The sequence below is a fragment of the Micropterus dolomieu genome, linkage group LG05, assembly GCF_021292245.1.
Source record: "Micropterus dolomieu isolate WLL.071019.BEF.003 ecotype Adirondacks linkage group LG05, ASM2129224v1, whole genome shotgun sequence".
Lineage (NCBI taxonomy): Eukaryota > Metazoa > Chordata > Actinopteri > Centrarchiformes > Centrarchidae > Micropterus > Micropterus dolomieu.
The window spans coordinates 20495088-20516977 of NC_060154.1; the positions used below are offsets into that span (position 1 = coordinate 20495088).

The 21890-nt window shown below is 39.9% G+C and overlaps 2 protein-coding genes across 4 annotated transcripts in view; both read right to left on the reverse strand.

Moving 5' to 3' along the window:
* Positions 1–21890, reverse strand: part of sema6bb (sema domain, transmembrane domain (TM), and cytoplasmic domain, (semaphorin) 6Bb) — a 275790-nt gene that overhangs the window by 99680 nt on the left and 154220 nt on the right. The window lies entirely within an intron of this gene.
* The window catches only part of rxrgb (retinoid X receptor, gamma b), a 31738-nt gene continuing 11022 nt past the window's right edge, over positions 1175–21890 (reverse strand). Inside the window, exons 1-10 of one of the 3 annotated variants that reach the window (XM_046049075.1) lie at positions 20234–20338; positions 13847–14082; positions 9071–9215; positions 6823–7002; positions 6389–6561; positions 5553–5682; positions 4855–4987; positions 2860–2951; positions 2421–2526; positions 1175–1718 (exon numbers count right to left, since the gene is read on the reverse strand). In XM_046049075.1, coding sequence (XP_045905031.1) covers positions 1571–1718; positions 2421–2526; positions 2860–2951; positions 4855–4987; positions 5553–5682; positions 6389–6561; positions 6823–7002; positions 9071–9215; positions 13847–14068 — 1329 coding nt within the window. In that variant the 5' untranslated portion in view covers positions 14069–14082; positions 20234–20338 and the 3' untranslated portion in view covers positions 1175–1570. Of the gene's footprint in view, positions 1719–2420; positions 2527–2859; positions 2952–4854; positions 4988–5552; positions 5683–6388; positions 6562–6822; positions 7003–9070; positions 9216–13846; positions 14083–20233; positions 20339–21890 lie in introns of those variants that run through there. The other 2 variants (XM_046049074.1, XM_046049073.1) reach the window with 2 other exon arrangements.

The window sequence follows — 21890 nt, forward strand, 5'->3', positions numbered from 1 at the left end:
CCCCCCCCCCCCCCCCTCCCCACGTTGAGTGCCTCAGAGACTCACATGAAATATTTTTTCCCTTTTTGAAACCAATAATGCATATAGTGTTTAGAAAGTAAAGTGCAGGCGAAAAAGGTCTGAGGCCTACTTTTAACAGATAAATTGTTCGTTTGTTAAATTGTTCTTTCAAGATTGTTCAATTGTTGTCTAATAAATCGATAGATAGAGCAACAGATAGACTAGATAGAGTAAGCCAAATATGAAGGCAGTAAACAAAAATAATAAAACAACAGTGCTATAGCTCTCATCTACAAGTGGACTTCTCAAAAGCTCAGATGCGTATTTTTGTATAAATATCTGCAGACAAAAATACAACATGGACCGTTGGCATTTCTGTGCAGCACTGCAGCGTCTCGTTATAAAGAGAATATAATGTATCGGCCTGGCTCCAATATATTCCATATTTTGTTATTTTCCCATTCCCATGTGACATGTTCTGCACCAGCCTTTAAAGCATCACAGATCTTTGTGATGAGGAGTAAGGTATTACTGTCTGGAACCACGAAGAGAAGGATACAACAACCAGACCAATGAACCAGACAGATGGATATTCAAACATGCTATGAGGCCGCTGTCTGTCTTGGCGTGTTTTACACTCTGCGGACGCCATCTTGTGGCCAATGGCTCTAAATACAAAGACGCAACGACAGTTGTTTCATCCAGAGAGAGCATGCGCCTGAACAATCAGCTTGAAGAAATATTTAAGCAGATCAGTCAAATGTGATATCTATCTATCTATCTATCTATCTATCTATCCACATAGTTGAGAAGAACAGATGATATTCACAGATTATCAAGGCCTATTTTTGCTCTTTATATTGCATTAGTAGTTTTTTTCTTCCACAATTGATCAAGCTATATTGCATCCATTCTTAAGTAGAAACATGCTTAAAGAGATACCCTTGTGTTGTTTGTAGAGTAACATAATAAAAAATGCAGTTTTAGTTTATTAAAAGTAAAAATTAATTTAGATTTCAAAGACATCAAAATAGTCAAACTTGCAGAATACTGGTGCAAAATATCAATCAATGAAATAATATCAGCACAACCCAAATCCATCCAGCTCTGTGCAGTTTTATAATATGTTATTTAATAAAGTCAAAATAAGACAACACGAAAAACAATTTTCAGATACATTTTTAAATAACTTTATTCTGTAAGAATTCTCAAATGTGTTTTAAGAAATTCAAGGAAGGTTTCAGTTTTTATACAATTCCTCTTTGAATAAAATATGATTCTTTTTCAGATTGCATTGGGTTGCTTTCAAAATGGACACCTGAAATTATCTATTTACAAAAGTAATCTGTTAACAATTCTATTAGAATTCATGTTGACAGTGTCCTCGATGCTTCGTCTCACGACTCCGCCCTCCCAACAATCTCAAAATACTTTTTTAAATTCAATTTACAATGTTTTGCTAGGTACAAAATATGCTGTTTTATAATTTGAATCAAGTCTTTTTTTAATTCCATCTTCATATCGCTGACAATGTGGGAGTATATACAGGGGGGAAGCGGGGCGACTGGTGTCATGTGATCTGATGCGGAGCCTCCAGCATCTCCATCAGGAAGGTGTCGATAGGCGTGTCCCCAATCAGCTTGAAGAAGAACAGGTGCTCCAGACACTTTAGGCCGATGGAGCGCAGGGCGGGCAGACGGAGTAGCAGCTTGGCAAACCTGCGAAAACGGATGAGTGCCATCATCATTTTTTATTATGTAGAAAAGCATTATCAGGTTTACCTTTCAAAATCTGTAAAGTTGTATCCCATTTAAGAATATACTAAGACTTTGTTAACAAAACATTAAACGTGACTTAAGTTACTAAGTCACATTCTGTTCTTACAACGGGTTTGTATTTAGATGTCACTTTGTCAAACTATGCAAAAACTCTTGAGTTTATTAACAAATATTGTATTTAGTTGATCCAATACCATCTACAACTTAAAAATCCTCCATATATTTGAATTCATCTGTAGTTTAAGTTCAAGATCAAAGCCAAACAACTTTATTAATCCCACAGGGGGGCAATTAGTTAAGAGCAAGAAGTACACAACTCAAAACACACACAACATCCAACAACCAGACGGTGCACCCAGAAGCTGAATACATAATAATAAAATGCCAGTAGATTATGTAATGTGCAATACAACAGCGCAATATAAATACCTGTTTAGCTCCCAACAGTAAATAAAAATAAACAGTTTTCTATAAGCAATAACACTACTGTACTATATCCTTATAAATCTAATGCTGTAGCAAGTCAAAGTGTTTACGTTATGTAATTATATAATTATGTGCACTCTTCACTGCTACCTACAACCCAAAGTAGCGATTAAACACTGGTGTTTAATATCGATCGTAATGTAATGCATTCCCTACCTGCCCGGCTGGTCTGGGTATTTCTGTTTCGTGTACGATTCCAATGAGGCGTAAACCTTTTCCCTCAGCCCCTCAACCTCTGGTGGGTTTGAGAGACCTTTTGCATCTGAAACAAACACAAACTCACAGTCAGGCCAAATGTTGACACAGATAAAACATTAACATCCACATTATCTGAAAGTCCCAGTGTCTTTACTGGAAAACATACATTGGTGCATGGTGACATCTTTCCAGGCTCAGTATTATGTACTGTATGTCAAATACATAAAAACATCATTGGACTATCATGATCAAACTAAACAGTGAACGTTTACAGTGTATCTACCTCATTTAGCAGATATTAAGAGCAAATCAAAATCCAGATAAACTCCTCGTCCAAGAAGGTGTTGCTGTCTAGTATATTGTCAAAGATTGAACAGTGACAGGTGGCTATACTGACCTGGGTTGAAGAGGACGATGGCTCGCAGGCAGCCGAGCTCTGTCTTATCCATGTGCATATCTTTCATTTTGGATACCAACTCTGTCAGGACTCTGCAGGAGATCAAATCAAATCAAATGAAACGTTAAAAGATAATGAACCAAAAACCCAAAATATATACTTTGACCCCATTGCTCATTAAATATTTAGCAAGATCCACAATAGTGACACCACAATTTAATATATCCACCTAAGACAACAGTAGCTGTCAGGCATTTGGCAAAGGATTTCCTTCCTCAGACCACAGAATAACTGTGATATATCTGCAGTGGTTTGATGCATTTTACTTGCATTTCCACCTAATGACAGTAGACAGCACAACCAGCACATGGCTGGCAACATCACAATACTTGTTAGAAATAAAGGCAAATAAGCCTTGTTCTCAGTCTTACTACAGTTTTACATTATTTCATATTACTCGATATTTCTCTGTTGAGGTGAAAAGAAAAAACACCAAGGTTGTAGCCGTTGTGTAAACCATATTTTTAAGACAATACATTAACTCTGAATGCTACAGTGGGTGAAAGAATTATTTGATCCCCTGCTGATTTTGTACGTTTGCCCACTGACAAAGAAATTATCAGTCTATAATTTTAGTGGTAGGTTTATTTGAACAGTGAGAGACAAAATAACAACAAAATAATCCAGATGCCTGTCAAAAATTTTATAAATTGATTTGCATTATAGTGAGTGAAATAAGTATTTGACCCCCTCTCAATCAGAAAGATTTCTGCCTCCCAGGCATCTTTTATTCAGGTAAAGAGCTGAGATTAGGAACACACTCTTAAAGGGAGTGCTCCTAATCACGTTTGTTACCTCTATAAAAGACACCTGTCCACAGAAGCAATCAATCAATCAGATTCCAAACTCTCCATCATGGCCAAGAGAGAGATTGTAGACCTACACAAAGCTGGAATGGCTACAAGACCATCGCCAAGCTGCTTGGTGAGAACAGTTGGAGCGATTATTTGCAAATTGAAGAAACACTAAAGAACTGTCAATCTCCCTCGGTCTGGGGCTCCATGCAAGATCTCACCTCGTGGAGTTGCAATGATCATGAGAACGGTGAGGAATCAGTCCATAACTACACAGGAGGATCTTATCAATGATCTCAAGGTAGCTCCTTTGCTCAGCCAGGGTATTGAAAATGGGTCATGGATGGGTAATCCAGCAGGACAACGACCAAAAACACACGGCCAAGGCAACAAAGGTATGGCTCAAGAAGAAGCACATTAAGGTCTTGGAGTGGCCAAGCAAATCTCCAGACCTTAATCCCATAGAAAATCTGTGGAGGAAGCTGAAGGTTCGAGTTGCCAGACGTCGTCCTCGAAACCTTAATGACTTAAGAGAAGATCTGCAAAGAGGAGTGGGACAACATCCTTCCTGAGATGTGTGCAAACCTGGTGGCCAACTACAAGAATAATCTGGCCTCTGTGATTGCCAACAATGGTTTTTCCACTAAGTACTAAGTCATGTTTTGCAGAGGGGTCAAATACTTATTTCACTCATTAAAATGCTGATCAATTTATAACATTTTTGACATGCTGATTTTGTTTTTTTGTTATTCTGTCTCTCACTGTTCAAATAAACCTACTGTCATGGAAATTGTATTCCTGGTGAGAGGTTGAGCAAATAATTGAGTTACAACAAACTGTTGTCTTTGAAGAGTTTATTTAACAAAAGAGAATAAACAGAGAAGTACTACAACAAAATCAGCTGGACCATAGGTTCTGTCTCCTAAGACAGTCACTAACGTCTGGCCCAGAGCAAACAATTGCATGATCATTTACACAGTCTGAGCATCTATGTTTTGGGGAACAAAAGATCCTTGACTGGTCCCAGTCAAGGAAGGAGAAGAACAGCTAGTGAGGAAAACAATCAACAACCTAATTTCTTTGTCAGTGGGCAAACGTATAAAATCAGGGGATCAAATAATTTTTTCCCCACTGTACCTACCTATCAAAGATAGAGCCCACTCCAGCACTGTGGGCGCTGCTTCTGTGGACGTGGAGGCCCGTCGCCAACAGGATGCCATCTTTTACCGTGACTGAGCGATGCGAGAATGAGGCGATAAGGAGCTCGTTCCAGCCTGGATGCAAAAAACGAACAACAGTGACCTCTCCATCCTTTTGTCCCTTCCTTAAAGTCAATATCAGGTTTGTGTAAATGATATGTGACATCGTTTCTGTGATTTGCCAGTGTGCCCCTGTTTTACTTAAAGCTAGACAGACTCTCATTGGGTCTGTCGTGCGGTTTCTTCCTCATGCAGGCCTGTGTGTGAAATCTCTCCCCAGCAGAGGTCAGCGCTGGTGTTACTGCAAACCCCACTGTTGGGACTTGGCAAATGGTCCAGTTATATTTGGTTTCGCTGCTCCATTAAACTAGATGGCAAAAATGTGTTGAGCAAATGTAAAAGACTTAAATAGACTGCCTACCTGGGGATGAATTACTACCCTGAAGGAAATACTACACCCCCATGAGGACAATAGATTGTAGAAAGGCCTGATTATTGTGGTGTAGAAACATATGGGTGTGTGTGTGTTTTTTTTTGTTTTTTTAAAAATAATAATGTGCATCTCCTCCATGCACTTATAGGTGTGTGCATACTTTTGCTGCAGGCATGGGATTGTGGGTGTGTGTGTGTTTGTGTCTACCTGCTCGTAGTAGGATGACCTGGTCATCAAGGGGGAGTTCAGAGAAGTGAGGGATCCGTTTGGCCCACTCCACCAAGGTGAAGAGCTGTTTGTCTGCTGCTTGGCAGATATTGGTGACAGGGTCGTTGGTCTGGACAGGAACGAGGAAGAAGAATGCAAAAACAATACAGTCAATAACTGTGCTGGTAAGCTCCATTGTGACATGTAAACTTGTCAAACAGCAGTTCTCAAGCAGGTGCAGCTGTGGGTAATTTTGGGTGCCTTGTAAACCAATTTCCTCTCGAGACTTGTGAAAGCTTTAATACAAAGAGATCAGTACGATGCAATCTAGTTCAACATTACAAGTTTCGGGTGGTAGGATTTTTTTTTGTGAGTTGTTGTGCTGAAGGCGGGGGGGGGGGGTAAATACTGCAAGGGATACTATATGATAATAAGAAATGATTCAGAGCAACTGTCAGAAGACAATGGCAAGAGTGCACTGATAGTAGCTTGTTTCAGTTATGGAGTAACACCCTGGATTCATTCCCAAAAACTGCTTAGCTTGTGTCATTTATTATTGATTAGTCATAAAAACATTTGAATCTAGCAAGCGTTTGGAGATTCCTCCCTGACTTTAATTTCACTTGGACTGATCATATTCCATCATTCAGTTTCACAATGGCAAAGAACTTGACAACTACTCATCAGGACAACATACTGTAATTAAGCAGCACATTCTTTTTATACAGCTGCTCCTACATCTGTTAGGTGCCACCTCAGCCTCCTGATAAAAAAACAGTGAATAATACTTTGTGGGTTTGGACAAGTTAAGCTCAGTGTCTCAGTGTAATTCTTACTGAGTTGCTGGGGCTGCCGTCACTGTACGTCTCTGTTTTGGGCTCCACAGCCAGCTCAGCATCCAGGATCTTGTCCACAGGCATTTCCTCATTGAAACTGCTGGTAGATTCCACCTCGCTCTCCCCCCGCTCCTTCCCACGCTGCCTTTCTTCCTGCACCGCTGCACACACACCCACACACACAAACAGATACATTTGAGGTCAAACACCCCATGCGTATTGTAGGACTATAGAGTGTCAGACAATTCTACCACAATTTCGGTAGAATTGTACGGCTCTAGAATTTAAAATAAATGTCTGCAGTGTTGAACGATGCTTTTCCCCACAACAGGCATTTGTAATGATGGTTTTGTGGGATTGAAGATATAAAAGAACACAAGCCAGCCGCTCGTGCCCAGATCTTAATTGAGCATCTCACAGATGCACACACACACCTTCTCTCTTCATGCCCATGGCCAGGCACTTCTGGTAGCGACAGTATTGGCAGCGGTTTCGCTGCCGCTTGTCAATCAGGCACTCCTTGCTGTCTCGACATGTGTAGGTAAGATCTTTACGGACGGTTCTCTTGAAGAAGCCTTTGCATCCCTCGCAGCTGTACACGCCGTAGTGCTTTCCTGTGGAAACAGAGTCCCCAAATCAGTACTGCTTTGAGCCGGTAATGTGCCTCTATCTCCGAGAACATAAAAGGTGGACATACATTCAAAGTGCTTTACATAGGCAAAGAAATCCATTAGAATGATATTCAAAAACAATAAGCATTAAAAGCCATGATGAAATCAACTAATTAACTAATGAGATTTAAAAATTACATAAAATTTAATAAAACACATAAAATTTAATAGAATGCAAATAGAATAGACCAGAAATACAGTCTGAGTGTAGTTACAGTTTTGCAATAAGTTGTAAGTGTAACAGAGGAAATGAAAGTGCAGTAAAGAAACCAATCAATCAAAGTCATAAGAGTTTTTAATTTAGATGTGAACGTGTCTACAGTTGGGGCACATTTGAGGTCATCAGGAAGTTGGTGCCATCTGTGTGCAGCATAGTAGCTGAAGGCAGCTTCACCCTGTTTGGTTGTGACTCCAGGTTCTCCCAGCTGACTGCTTCCTAAAAATCCAAGGGACCTACTGGGTGTCTATTCTTCAAGGAGATTATGCCCGAGATTATTGAGTGATTTATAAACCAGCAGCAGAACTTCAAAATATTTTCTATAAGTTCTCGTTAGAACTCTGGCAGCAGCGTTCTGAATGAGCTGAAGTTGTTCGTCTTTTGGGAAGACCAGACAAAGAGTCTGTTAACACCTACCCTGCTGGAAATGAAGGCAGGAACGAGTTTCTCTAAATCTGGACATGAGACCTCTTATTCTATGTGATGATAAAATACTGATTTAGTTGTTGCCTTCACTTGGCTGCTGAAACTCAGGTCTGAGAAGATTTATAACTTCATTTGTTCCTCCTCGTTGGCATATACAATGATTTCTGTCTGTTTATTTAGTTGAAAGAAATGTAACTGCATCCAGCTGTTCACTTGCTCTAAGCATTGATAGAGTGAGTGTAAGGGACTACAGTCACTTGATGAAAGAGTTAAGTAAATCTGATCATCGTCTGCATAGTTGTTATAAGCAATGTTATTATATTATATGATGTACCAAAATTGATGTTTTACTGAAATCAGTATTCCGACAAATATCATTTAACACCTTTACCAGTGCAGTCTCAGTGCTGTCATGTGGTCTGAAGCCAGACTGAAGTCTGTCCAAAATGCCATTTACATTAAAAAAGGGGGTTTAGTTGAACAAAACAGCTTTCTCAATAATTTTTCTAATAAAGGGAAGATAAACTTCTGAAAAAACTGTTATTACGATGCTTCACTAAGTCCTCCAGAGTTTTAGTATTGATTTATTTTAATTAATTATTTAATTTATGGCCACATTTATGGCTAAATATGTTGGGGGGATTAGTTAGCTCCTCAACAGTGGTAAAATTAAGGGGCAGTGGTGATATAAAGGTTAGAGAAGCAAGTTTGTGACTGGCAGGTCGTCGGGTCGATTGCTCCTCCCTCATTACCACCCTAGGGCCATTAACCCCAACTGCTCCAGAGGAGCTGCTCAGTGGCCAGCAGATCAGACTGTGATTGTACTGGGCAGCTTCCAGGTGTGAACTTGTGAATGTGGTCAGACTGTTACTGCAAAAGAGAGTCTTGCTCTCAGTGAAACTTCCCTGCATAAACAGAGGTTTAAAAAAAAACACACAAGTCATAAGAATTGATGATATTCCTGTTGATTATGTTAGAGAAAAAGCTAGCCTTTAAATAAATAACCAGTAAATATTAATTTAAAGATGTTTAAAGATGTAGTAAATCTTAAGATTATCTTTTCTACAATTGTACTCAGCTTTCCTGCATTCTCTTTTCTGACTTGTGACAGCTAAGGTGGTTCTCCACTGAGCTTTCTGCTCGTCAGAGATGGTCTTTACCTTTTCAGGTGTAATGGTGTCAATAACTTTCAGAGTTTTACAGTCAAAATTATCAAAGAGCAAATCAACATTGCACTGATAAACCTGACAAGTCACCTTGAAATCAACCTCTCTTTGTTATCTTTCCTTCATCTTGGTGGTGATGTTTGTGGTGAGTGGGAGAGTAAAATTTCTTAGCCAATCCCCCATCCTCAACCTCTAACATTACCTGAGGAGCGGTCCCCGCAAATGGAGCAGATGTGCTTTGACATTCCCCCGGGGCTCGTACACTGGTAGTTGATGTTTCCCAGGTTCTGTAGGCCCGGCGGAGGCTTGATGTCCTCTGAGCTGCTAACACTGTTCATAGAATTCATCTGAGGATAACAATAAGACAGAAGAGAGAACAGAGACAAAGCGTTGAAGCTGAGGTGACCAGAACTGAACGAAACAGAGCAGAAAAGGAAGCAGAGGGGAAGTAAGAGTGAAAAGTGTTAGGCCGTCTCATGACACTCCCCCCTCCCCTTCCTCTATTTTCTCATTTTGTCTTCCGCTCACCAATATCTTTTTTTTCTCCACACCCACACACTTTATTGTGAAAGTGTCTCAGGGTATGATCACATGCTCAGTTAGTGGGTGGGGCACAGACCTCTGACTGAGACTTGTCATACAGGTTTTTTAATGTTTGTTGACAGGGAGAGCGTATGAGAAGTGTCACGTGTGCAGAAAGAGCAGTTCTCCAACACTAACAGCAGAGTGTGCTCCAGTGTAGGGTCTTCCAAAATTTCCTAAGAATGAGTGTATTTGAATGGGTTTTTAGACACTGAGACTTCTAATCAACACACAGTTTGTTTCACCAGTCCAAATATTTGGTATATGGTAAATGGACAATACTTGTATAGCGCCTTTCTAGTCTTCCGGCCACTCAAAGTGCTTTACACTACATTTCACATTCACCCCAGTCACACACATTCATTCAGAGGCTACCATTCAAGGTGCCAACTGCTCATCAGAAAGAAACTAATCATTTACACGCACACACACACACCAATGGCACAGCCATCAGGACCAATTTTGGGGTTCAGCGCAAGGACACTTCGACATGTGTGCTGGGGGAAGCCAGGGATCGAACAGCCGATCTTTCGATTAATGGGTGACGTGCCCTACCTCTAAGCCATGTTGCATTAATTATCAGCTTCCTATAATGGTGGTTCCAGGGGGGTCCACAACAATGCAAACCTTATTTAAAGGGACTTTGATGCCATGAGACATTAAAACATCTCATATGTAAACTCCAGCAGCCCTGTGAGACATAAAGGTGTGAAAAACTCACTGAGGTTCAATTAACTCAAGCCCCATCCACACTACTCCGTTTTAGTTTACAAAGGGAGAATTAAAACGAATACGATCTCCATCCACACCAGCGTTTTAGCTGTGTTTTGGAGTTGATCTCCGTTTACATTAAAACGACACATCTATTGGCCGTTCAGGTACACTGGGCATGCGCGTGCCAGTGTAAACAGGAAGCAGATGGTCTTTTCCTAGTTACAGAAGATTTGGCGAAAGAAAAAATAAATACAGACAAAGAAGGGGTTTTTTTATGCACCAATAAGGAGCTGGGACTGTTACTGAATGTAACACAGGACTGTGGCGGCAGAAAACAGACTGGGAGTCCTTGCAAAGTAAATTACCTGCCTACTCATTAGTGTGTTTTGGGGGAGTGGCTTTAGACAGAGGCCTGAAGAGAGGGGGTAGGGTTTCTTTGGTTGGATACTTTCAAAATCTAGCCGGGTCTTGCTGGTTTCTCCAGCGTTACCTAACACAGCTCTAAGAGGTTTATTAGCTCTACTGAGTAGTCTACTGAGGCCCCATCCACGCTACTGCGTTTTCAAATTAAAACAGAGACCTTTTGCTACGTTTGCTCCTCCCGTCCAGACTACAACGGCGAAAACGAAGACCTTAAATGGAGAAGTTTAGAAATGCTGCCGACCCCGTTTTGCGTTTCAAACTCCGGGGGGCGTTTTAGTGAAGACGGGCCAAAAAGGAGAACTTTAGAAACGATGATGCAGCTGCTCCTGCTCGGCTCTCTTATTGGGTCTTATAAGTCATGCAAAGTAGAAACACGATGCTACTGACCAGATTTTTGACATGGTATTTTTATTAAAATATTGTGTATTGTGCAAATAACACTTATCTTCCTACACTTATAGCTTACTGTGTACGTCGCTGTAGACAGGAAGGTGGGCCGGCCAATCATTTCATTCGGCCTGAAGGAAATGATTGGCCTGCTTATTGCAGTCCTGTTTTTTTTCACTTTTGTGTCAGAGCAAATGTTACAAAAATGCTTCTGAAATAACCTACCCTAGCTTTAAATGAGGGGTGAAACATGTCCGAGCAACAAGTCTACTTTCCTTTGACTTCTGCATAGCTCTCTCGCTCTTATCATCCTTGTGCCCTTTGACCCTCTCCCGCTGCACCCACGCCAGGGTTGCATATTTGTGCTGTGCATTTTTGTTTGTTTAGTTGTTTATGTGCAAACATCTGTCCTGGAAACAACAAGGTTGACCTACACATGCTCTCCTGTCCTATATATTTGATGCAGCATGGCATACAGGACATCCTTCCCACAGCCACCTCAGGCTCTTCCTATCATTTATTTACAATGTGCACTCTCTTCTGAATATCCTCTAATGGCAGACTGAACTCAGGCCCATGAGCTTACAGCAGAGGAGTGTATACAAGAGAATCTTTTTTTGCTGTCTTTCAGCTTTCCTTGAGCTCACAAGTTCTCTACACCATATAGCCTCCTTCTCTCACAGTAGATGGCCTAAAGGCAAACCATCCCACTTGAGTATTCCGCCCCCTGCGTACTTGGTCATGTGAGTCACTGGTGAGCAGCTATTCCTCTTCAGTGCACAATTCAACACAATTTTCACAAATAATTAATTTCATACATGTATGGCATGAAAAAATAACTGTTATTAATAAGTTGTCAGCCATACATGCTGCTTTAGACAGACAACATACTGCTGTAAAAGAAAAGCCTACGAGCTCTGTATATGGATTATTGATGCATCATTCATTCTTTATACAACACATGATAGTAAGAACACACTGCATCATACATGTTGCCTTTAATGGCCCATACATGCATCCCTGCTATTTAGAGATGAGCTCTTTTATCTCTAAAATGACCTTTTAACAACGGAATCAGTCAATTAATCAATGAGTTGATGGACAAAGAATTAACAGGCAGCTTTTCTGATATATAGATAAATAAATAAATACTTTATAAAAAAAATGTCACAAAATCACTGGTTCCAGGTTCTAAAATAGCAATATTTGCTGGTTTTCTTAGTCTTTGATGATATTTAACTAAATAAAATACGGGCACTTGGATATGTCAACTTTGGTTTAAGTAAATTGTTATGGGCATTTTTTTAAACACTTTTTTTCTGACATTTCATGGGCCAAATATATAATCCGTTAATTGAGAAAATATTGATTAATCAATACTGAAAAGCTAACGCTCTGAAATTGATATGAGGTATTTTAATATACAATGGTATAACATAACTGAATATTAAATCTGAGTTTTGAATGTTTTCTCTTGCTAATGTTATAGGTTTGTTTACAACTTAACAGCAGTAAAATAGTTCAGAAAATACAAATATAAAATACTTTATTCAATATGACTAAAACTATGTATCATCATATAAATGTAAATATAATAATAAACAAAAGAAAATACTTATCAGGGTTACCAAGGGTTGATAAGAACAAAAAGATAACAGAAAACATAAATATGATCAGAATGGATGTATAACTTTAATGCTGAGTTTGTTCATGCTTCGGTCAGCCCAGCACTGCTCATGAACTTCAGTTCACCCATGAAAACAGTATGAGATGTTACATGACACAATAGCGAGCAGTGAAAATATTACACCATACAGTCGTATGGACCCCGACTGTCCCTGAAGGCACAAATCCATACTGCGATTGTATGTTATGGTCTGCTGTGCCCTGCAGCACTGGCCTCAATCCAGCCTCTGAAGCACTCTGTGTGTGTGTACATGTGTGTTTCTGTACGTGTGGCTGATCATCAAAGCACTGAGCTTCGTTGGGCTTGTAGTTTATTCAAGCGACCACTTAAAGAAAGCAGCTCCATTAGCCACGTCTCTCGTAGTCATTTGCGCCAGAGAGAAAAGAAAGCAGTCTTGTGGGTGTTTCTGTTTATTATTTAATCAATCAAAAAGATGAACATAACAGCAAAAGGAGCATGAACAAAGTTTAAATACTTGTATAATATCTGAAATGAAACTATAAAAGGAGACGAAGGCTGGCAAGGATAGGCGAAGAGAGGGGAAATGGCGAGAAAATGGGGGCTGCTTTTTCTCCTTTTCCTTTCTCTCAGTAATCCATTAAAGGGCTAATAGTCAGACTGCATCTTAAGTCCTCTCGCATGACAGCAGTAACAGAACTCAGGGGATGACCTTTTGGGGCGAGAAGTTTAAAGGTCAGCAGAAGGGTAGGGGGGAGAGAGGAAAGCCAAGGTATTCCAGCCAAACACATTGGATATGGCTAACCTTCAACCTCCTGTCCGCTGTCCAAGAATGAGAGGCACATGATCAACCAAAGAACATGATAGTTCAACGCAGACGGAGCTTGCCAAAAGTAGTAATTTGAAAGACTATGAACCTCTGTTGATGAAGTTAAGACCTTAGGGGAGTGCAGCGATGAATAGAAGGTTATTGTTGAAGACTTGTCTGTAATTTAAAGACATGGACTCTGTTTCAAACCTTCATATTACAGGTTTTCACCAACTGGGGTGTTAGCTTAGCTGAAAAGTAAAGGAATGGTAAAGGAAAGCTGACAAACCAAATGGGTGAATTAAAACATTTTATCACAACTGGAATGGCACAAACATCATAATGTGAACACAAACCTTCTATTAAGACATTGCCCATAGCTATCTGACAACCATCAATACACCCACACATTTTCTCACCTGTGGACTGCTGAGTGGTCCAAAGTTCATGTTGGGGGTGGACGGCAGCGATACAGAGGGCGAGCCCAGAGAAGATGTAATGACGGGGTAGGGCGAGGCCAGGCCGTTCATTGGCGAGCCCAAGGAGGACATGGGGGACGGTAAGGGCCTTGAGGTGCTGATGACTGACGGGTGGCCCACCATGCCACCCATGTGAGAGGGATGGGTGTGGACCGTGCTCATTGGCCCTGTAGAGTCTGGAAGAGAAGGAAGGGCGTGTTATAAGGAATGAGGAGACACAAGATAAAAAAGATTTACACTTAGTCAGTGGATGAGACACCTAACACAATCGAATTGCATCCATTACAACAAACCCTGTCTTTGTGACGCTTATAATTTTCAGGTAATTTAAAGGCCATGATTAGTGGTGGTATTATGTTGGATTGCGCTAAAATAACAACTTTAGCCTCATGAATTACCTATTGAACTGGGACCAGTAAATGTTATAAAAATGCATCAAAAATAAATCATATTGCTTAAACCTGCAATAATTTTTGGCCAGTTGTGGCCAGCACAACATGGTGTATACACGGACATATTATCACCATATGAAGTTGCTATGGCAAACACTGTTAGATAATAGTACCTTATTTACACATCCAACAGACATGCAGCAAATTTATTTTTTCATTTAGAGTTGTGCCTTTTTTATCTTCACCAACTCCTGAGAAAAATGTCTCTTTAGCTGCTAAATGCTAAATGTATTCTATCGGCTGTTTGATGCTGGCCAGTTGTTACAGTGAGTTTATCAGAGCATTTAAACTGAAAAAAGTTGCCTGCTTTGCTGGAAACAACACTGATGAGCGCCATGACAATGAAACCAAAACAATGAGCTGAAAGATGCTAAAATGCTCAGTAGAGCTGCAAAGTTGAGCGCTATTATCTGTATTCATCAGTACAAGGGGGGCATCTGGTTTTAATTAAAAAAAGTGTCCATTGTTATTACAGTAAAGAAATATTGACTATAGCAGCTTTAAGATCTCTCAAGAATAAATTCACAACATAATCACTTTTGAATGAGTGGACCAGCAGCTGACAAGAAATAATAGTAAGAGTCATCTAAATGATTACAAATGTAAAATATCCTGTATATTGGGAAATGACAGTATTGTACATAAACACATTTCCATGTTAAGTAAATGTGGCTGTTGTGCAAATATGGCTACACAGAATGAAGCCCGTCTGACTTTGGTCACAAGGTGCTGACTTTGCTTTGCATCCAGTGATGCAAACTGACAGGCTGGTATTTACATAGATGACCTACTTAGAAAAGCTGTCACTCATCTGGGTAATAGGGCGTGGTGTGTAATTTCATGCATGTGCTGTAGCTGTGAGTACATTCGTCAATCATCAACACAAAATACTAACATACACATACATTATGAGGACCAACTGAACAGACAAATGCCACAGGCTGTCACAGCTTGTTCTCATACGGACAGATGCAATAAGCAGCACCTCTCTGGGCTAATGTCGATGACTCAAAGAAAAAAAAAATATTGTTTTTTATGTTACTGATGAAGAGTGACACGGCATCAAATGCACATAAACATTTAGACTAATCTGAATACTAAGAAAATTCAAAAGCTTCTGCTTGCGTGCAAAATCCCCCCACCTTTACGCACACACACACTCAACACAGTGTGATGCTGGGCCTAATGCCACCATTCTTTGTTAAATGTCACATTTCTGTGTTTGTGTGTGTGTAAAGGTGGGCAGTGGCATGATGCCCTGACACGCAATGAATAGCACCTGTGTTTTGGTTTCTTAAAAGATGCACATAATGGAAATTTCTCTATTTCTACCTCAAGGCTCAACAGGGTGCCCGTATTTCGCTGTTTTGAGGCGGGAACCAATAGGCTACATCCAGGGTCTGAAATGAACTGTATTTTTTTTATCTGCCACTCAGATTCTTTTTCTATTGTAGCATTCAGTTAATTTAGTCATGATTTAGTGTAAAGATACAGTATTTACCCCAAAGCATTACATGCATGTTTGCATGGACAAAGAACCAATGTCTTTCCGTTCATGACAATCCCTCCACCTTACTTAACATTTACAAACAACCAGGTATTTCAAAAGGTACTGCAGACAAGGAACACAAAGCACACAAGAACCTAAAGTTCACCAAAGTGTATTGCCGTAAAACTTTGATTAATAGCCCGGGCTTTTATATGCTAAAATGACTGAATTGACCCTACCTATATTTGGGACAGGCCTTTAATTCCTTTTGCACAAAACTGAAAATATGAAACAGTTTATTTATATCAAACAGTATAAATATTACTTGTGTAAAAATATTATAATAATATATAATATCAAATACACTAATTCCTTTGCTCTAGCTCCGACAGACTGCTTATGCACTTTTATTTTGTAGTCTGCAACATAACGAAAACAAACATACCCAAAAACAAGGTGCAGGATGAGAGAAGTGTGGCAGAAGTTAGCAGACAGAGAGTGATGGATTTCACATGACAGGATTCACAAAATGGATACATTTTTATAAAAAGCTGTTTTGATTCTTTTGATCGGTGGACCCTTGCAGGCTAAAGGAATATAAATAATCACGGATTATTATTATCAGCGCTTCAAAGGTAATGGGAGTCGGCACTTTTGTTCTTTTTATCTCTTCTACCATGCCAGTTACACTGCTAAATCTATAAGAATCAGAGTTTGGGGCTGGTTGTTTCAGTTAAATTAACTAAACGATTGAATTGTAGAGAATCTAACCGATCTAACGATGTGTAACATGTCCATACTGAAATATTGATCATAAGTTTAAACATTAATATTTGTATTAACAATCTAAGCAGCTTAGAAGCAGCTTAGAAGCAGCTAAAGCGTGCGATCTGGCAGGGTTTAAGAGGTTTTATACATCCAAAGAACTTATATAAAAACCAGACCAGGCCTGCATTTATTTGTCAAAATGTGTTTCCACACCAGGCCAGTAAACGGGGTAGGCGGCTATTTGGGACTTGGCTATTAATTAAAGTTTTGAGGTATACACAAATAGGCTATTTATTAAAACTGATTGTTGAACTGTGGGTTTTGTACTGAGCACCGACTGTAGCAGCTGTGTGCTCAATAGAAAAACCACCAATGAATGAGTCATTATCTCAGTTCAAATCGCCACAAGAATCCAACCAAAAAAATACTTATCTGGATCCAAGCAACCAAACAAAAAGTTGGCCAGTGAAAATAAAATCAAATGACGCCTCTTAAACATGCTTAGTGATTCTCTGAAAACAGTTTCCTTCCATAGTCTGGTCGATGCTGCTGGCAAGCTAATCGGCTGCCACTCATGATGGATTGAGCCTCTTCCACTGGTGAGTTTGGTTTGAAACGCCACCATAAATATTCTCTCAGCTGACTGCTGGCTGTGTGTGTTGTGTGTGATGCAGGCACGTGCACCGATTGCCACAAGCTTACCTTACTACATGTGTCTTTCTCTTGTGCATTTTCCCTGTCAGCTGAAGTGGTGATTTTACCCGCCAATGCCAACAATTTACCTTCATTTGGCGGTTTGTGGGTGCTAATTTTAGACCCTAGATCACAAGAATCTCAGCTTCTTTCCTTGTGCCATCCATCATTTTAACTTAAAAAATAAACCTTTTCAAAAATGAACGACAGTTGACCAATAGACAATAATGCAATCTCTTGAAAATCCATTTTATATATGCAAAGATGCACTGTTGTGATTCAAGGCCCAAGCAAAGTAAGCTAAAGACAGTTAGAGTAAAGTAGAGTAAAACTGCAGTTCCACATTTAATTTGCTCTAAGATCTGAATGAGAGATGCTCCAGCTCTCCATGGAAGCTAGACCCCATTGATCTTTCTTTAAAACCTATCTGAAGACTCACTTTTATAGGCTTGTTTTATGTAATGATCTCCTATCAAAAGGTCCACTTCACCAATTCTCAACATCAGCTCTACGTATCTGTTAACGTTACACATGCTTGTTTGTGTCATTATACGTATATGTTGGCAGTGATGTAGTCATTTGCTGAGAACTATCAAGAACATCTAGTGTAGCTTTAGCTGGTAAAGAGAGTGATTCTTCATATAGACTACACAAATAAAAGTTAACATTACATTTTCTCATTTGATCTAAGGGGAAGGCTAAATGCTAAAACCATCAGATAAAACATGGAAGAATTCAAGGGTTCTACTCGCCCATAGGAAGTGGCAGTCACAGGAACATGGTGTGTTCCTTGGTGTCTACTTCTTATAAATAGTTGCTTATGTTCACAAACAGTGTTTGGATTGTTTCTGCCTGTCATGTTTGATAAAGTGACTTTGCAGTTGGCAGACTTTTTGAAATAACTACTTGCAAAATACTTTGCAATAGTTTTAAAATGTTTCTGTGATACTTGACCTCTGGCAGCGATTAAGCACACATTAGTTTGTTCTCCACTGGATATGAGAAACATAAGCTCTATTTAAAGGAAACGGAGACATTGAGTAATACAAGACAGTTGCTTTCAGATTTCATGGAATTGGGAAACAGAGAGGAATGTAACTTTGTCTGCCTGGATGCAGCACTTTTTGCATGAAGACACACTCTAAAACACACAGCTGGCCATTCTCTCCCTCTCTGAATGCCAAGGAACAGATGTTGTGCAACTTCCTGTTTGGCACAGAGACTATAGCCCCCACCCCCTTTCTCACTCGCCCACTTTCTCCAGCCTTCCATGAGTGATCCTTTGGTGTTGGGGCCTCCGTCTCGCTCCCACAGAAGTAACTGGATACACGATATATTGCAGTAAAATACAATTCAAAGGCACTAAGTTTTCAACTGTACACTTAAGCCTGTAATGCAAAATAAATCTACTACCTAGACTTAAATACTACAATGGCGGGAATGTGTTGCCAACTTTTTGGAGTGCAGATTCATCTAAATAATGGGCTTATGTAACAGACAGGCACTGTACATACAGAATGTACTGTGCCTGATTTTGTGCACTGACCCCTCTCTTTATGTGCATGTCAAATTCCCTTTGGGTCTCGTAAAGATCTGTTCTATTCTAAAAGTGCTGAGTAGGAGATATAACGGGGCTATCGTCACTCCAGACAAGAATTTGCCAGCATGCTCTCGCAGAAATCAGGACCACAAAGTATTCTGATTAGTATTCTGCCCAGGACAGACATAAAAGATGTCAAAATAAAGGTTATATGTAGAGATTTGAAATGGTAAAAAGACAGACTGGTACGGTAGAAAAGCAGCAAGTTGAAGGCAAGAACCTAAACAGAATGTTTACATTGCCGATGCCATGCAGGACAACATTTGGGACAGGCCAGACAAGTATTGATCATTTAAAACTAAACGCACAACTCACATTGTGTCTCCATTTTCTCATTTTGTCAGAAACTTGAAATCAAGACAACCAAAGGCAACAGCCCAAAGCACAACTCAAAATCACTGTTTATAATCAATAAGGCACACACTGCAGAATGACCTTGTTCAGGTTTTAGAGATGTTCAAAAGGCCATAATCTGCTCTGTTCTCAAACATGCATTTATTTTATGCTGCTAGTAACTAGTAGACCAATAATGCAAAAGTACTGCAGAGGTGAATAGCCAGTTAATTGATTTATTGAAAACGTATTGACAACAATCCATTCATCAACACTTTCTGATTTCAGTGTTTTAAATGTGAGGATTTGCTGCTTTTCTGCCTGATTTTTTATCCTATCGAAAATATTTAGATGTTGGACTGTTGGTTGGACAACAGTCACTTTGACCTCAGAGAACCTTTGATGGGCAAAGTTTTCTGACATTTGACACCTGACGTCTCTGTCTTGGTGAAGTGCAAATTTCCTTCAACATGACATTACAACTGCCTAAAACATAACCTGCATGTCTGAGACAAAACCAAAGACGAGTGCATTTCGTCCAGACCTGAGAGTCTTTGTGGCTACAGCACACTGGGGAGCAAAAAAGCACATGGACAGTCAACTGGTGGGATGCCAAAAAGGGAATGGCCGGCGAGCTGAGCATGCTTTGTGAAGGGACTGTGTTTGTAAGGAGGCCAACATGTTCAGCGGAGGAAGCATAAATGGGACCAGAGCAGCTCATGGGGGCCTATCCTCAAAAGACCCGCCTGAACCGGCTGTTCCATCTCCATTATATGTAAATCACCTCTACTTTGGAATTCAGAGAAAAATACATTAGCAAGCACTGGGAGGTTGTTTATAGCCTAAAAAACACAAAAAATCCTAAGAAACTTGCAGAATTCACACATTTAGTTCCAGTGCTTCCTGTCATTCTCTGGTGAAACCAATACAGTGCTGCAGCAATGGAAGCATCTATTTGAGAGCAAACAAACAGACAAAGCAGTGAAGGGCACCTTTGACCGCTGGCGCCGCAAATCAAAGGTCGCTTGTTGCCAAACTCCCGAACCAAGTTCAAAAGAGATCTGCAGCAGCCCACAGTTGCACTCACAGATCATTCCCAGAAATGACTCCATCGAGGGGACGGAAAACCTACAAAGTGAATCACCAACAGAACGGCATTAAAACAGTAGACCATCAAAGGTCGATCTGAATTAGGGATGAACGACACCTAAAATCTACAATTAGATGTTAAATCGTCATGATGAATTGTCACAACAGAAATAACAGCAATGTCCTGATTCTAATTATAGTACGACCAGTTTCTGGACTGAACTGTGGGCTGATTGGTTTGTTGGACGTTGTAGTTATTTAACTATAATGTTATAGGATTCAGTTATTTGAGATTAAGATATTGTTATTATTATGTAGGCCATTTGCTGAATTCTGTTTATTTTTCATTCCTAATATGAAACCATGGTAACCATACATAATTAACAAAACAAACAAAATTTGTGTATTTACTGTAAATCTGGAGTTTTTCACAGACTACTGTACTATAGGTACACTGACACACACCACATACAGTATTGGACAAGAGGGTAGTGCATGAATTGATTGAATGACAGTAAATTCATCTACACCTACTTCAGTAATTTATTGATTGTTTAAGTCATGTTTTAAGAAAAATTGCAAACCATTCTCTGTCTCTTTCTTCTCATATACTATTATTTGCTGTTGGTTGGACAAAATAAGCATTTTGAAGTTGGGCACTACTGGGCATTTGGACATTTCATGGAATAAACAGTATATACAGTATACACAGTATAGATAATATACAGTACTGTAAAAACAGTATAGATAGATAGATAGATAGGTAGACAGATAGTTAGACAGATAGATAGATATAGATATAAATAAGGCCCCAGATGTATCATACCGATCAAATGATCAATAGGTTTAAAGAAATATCACAGACCACAAACCCTCTAAATCCCTCACTGTTAATTACTGGGTAGTGGCTAGATGAAGCACTCCACTGTGTGGAAATTCAATAAACCCATGGCCCACTAACTAATAATATAATGTGTATAATGGGTGGAGTGGGCAGAGAGGGATAAGTGACGAAGAGGGAGCAACAGATCCACTCCTGAACAACACAGGCCTCAATATCTATCAGATTAGCCGTTATGAAGACGGAGCCCCTTTGTGTGCATCGATCCACTTAATACCTGCTTTGTATATGTCTGCATGTGTCTTTGTATGTGCATGTATCTTGCGACTGCATGCCCTCATGTTCATGTTTGTGGCTGACAGTGCTGTGACCATATGACAGAGAGCAGACGTATCCTAAAGTAATCAGACAGACAGCCTGTGGAGCTCATTAGATACAGCAGACATGTAATTAAGAAATCTCTTCACTGCCAATCCAGCCCATGAGCGCCAGCCACGAACCCTCATCTGACACACGCACGCTCATCGTGTTTCACATTAAAAAGAGAAAGAAAACAAAAAACTTCCTTGCACACTAGCACAAAATCACCATCCTTCAAACATCAATTTCTTTGCAAAATGAGGTTGATGTCTGATCAATTGTGTCAGTAAATCCTCTTATCCCTGGGTAAGTATCTGCAGCTCAGCAGGCCAGCTGTCAAGAAGGTGGGAGGCCGAGGA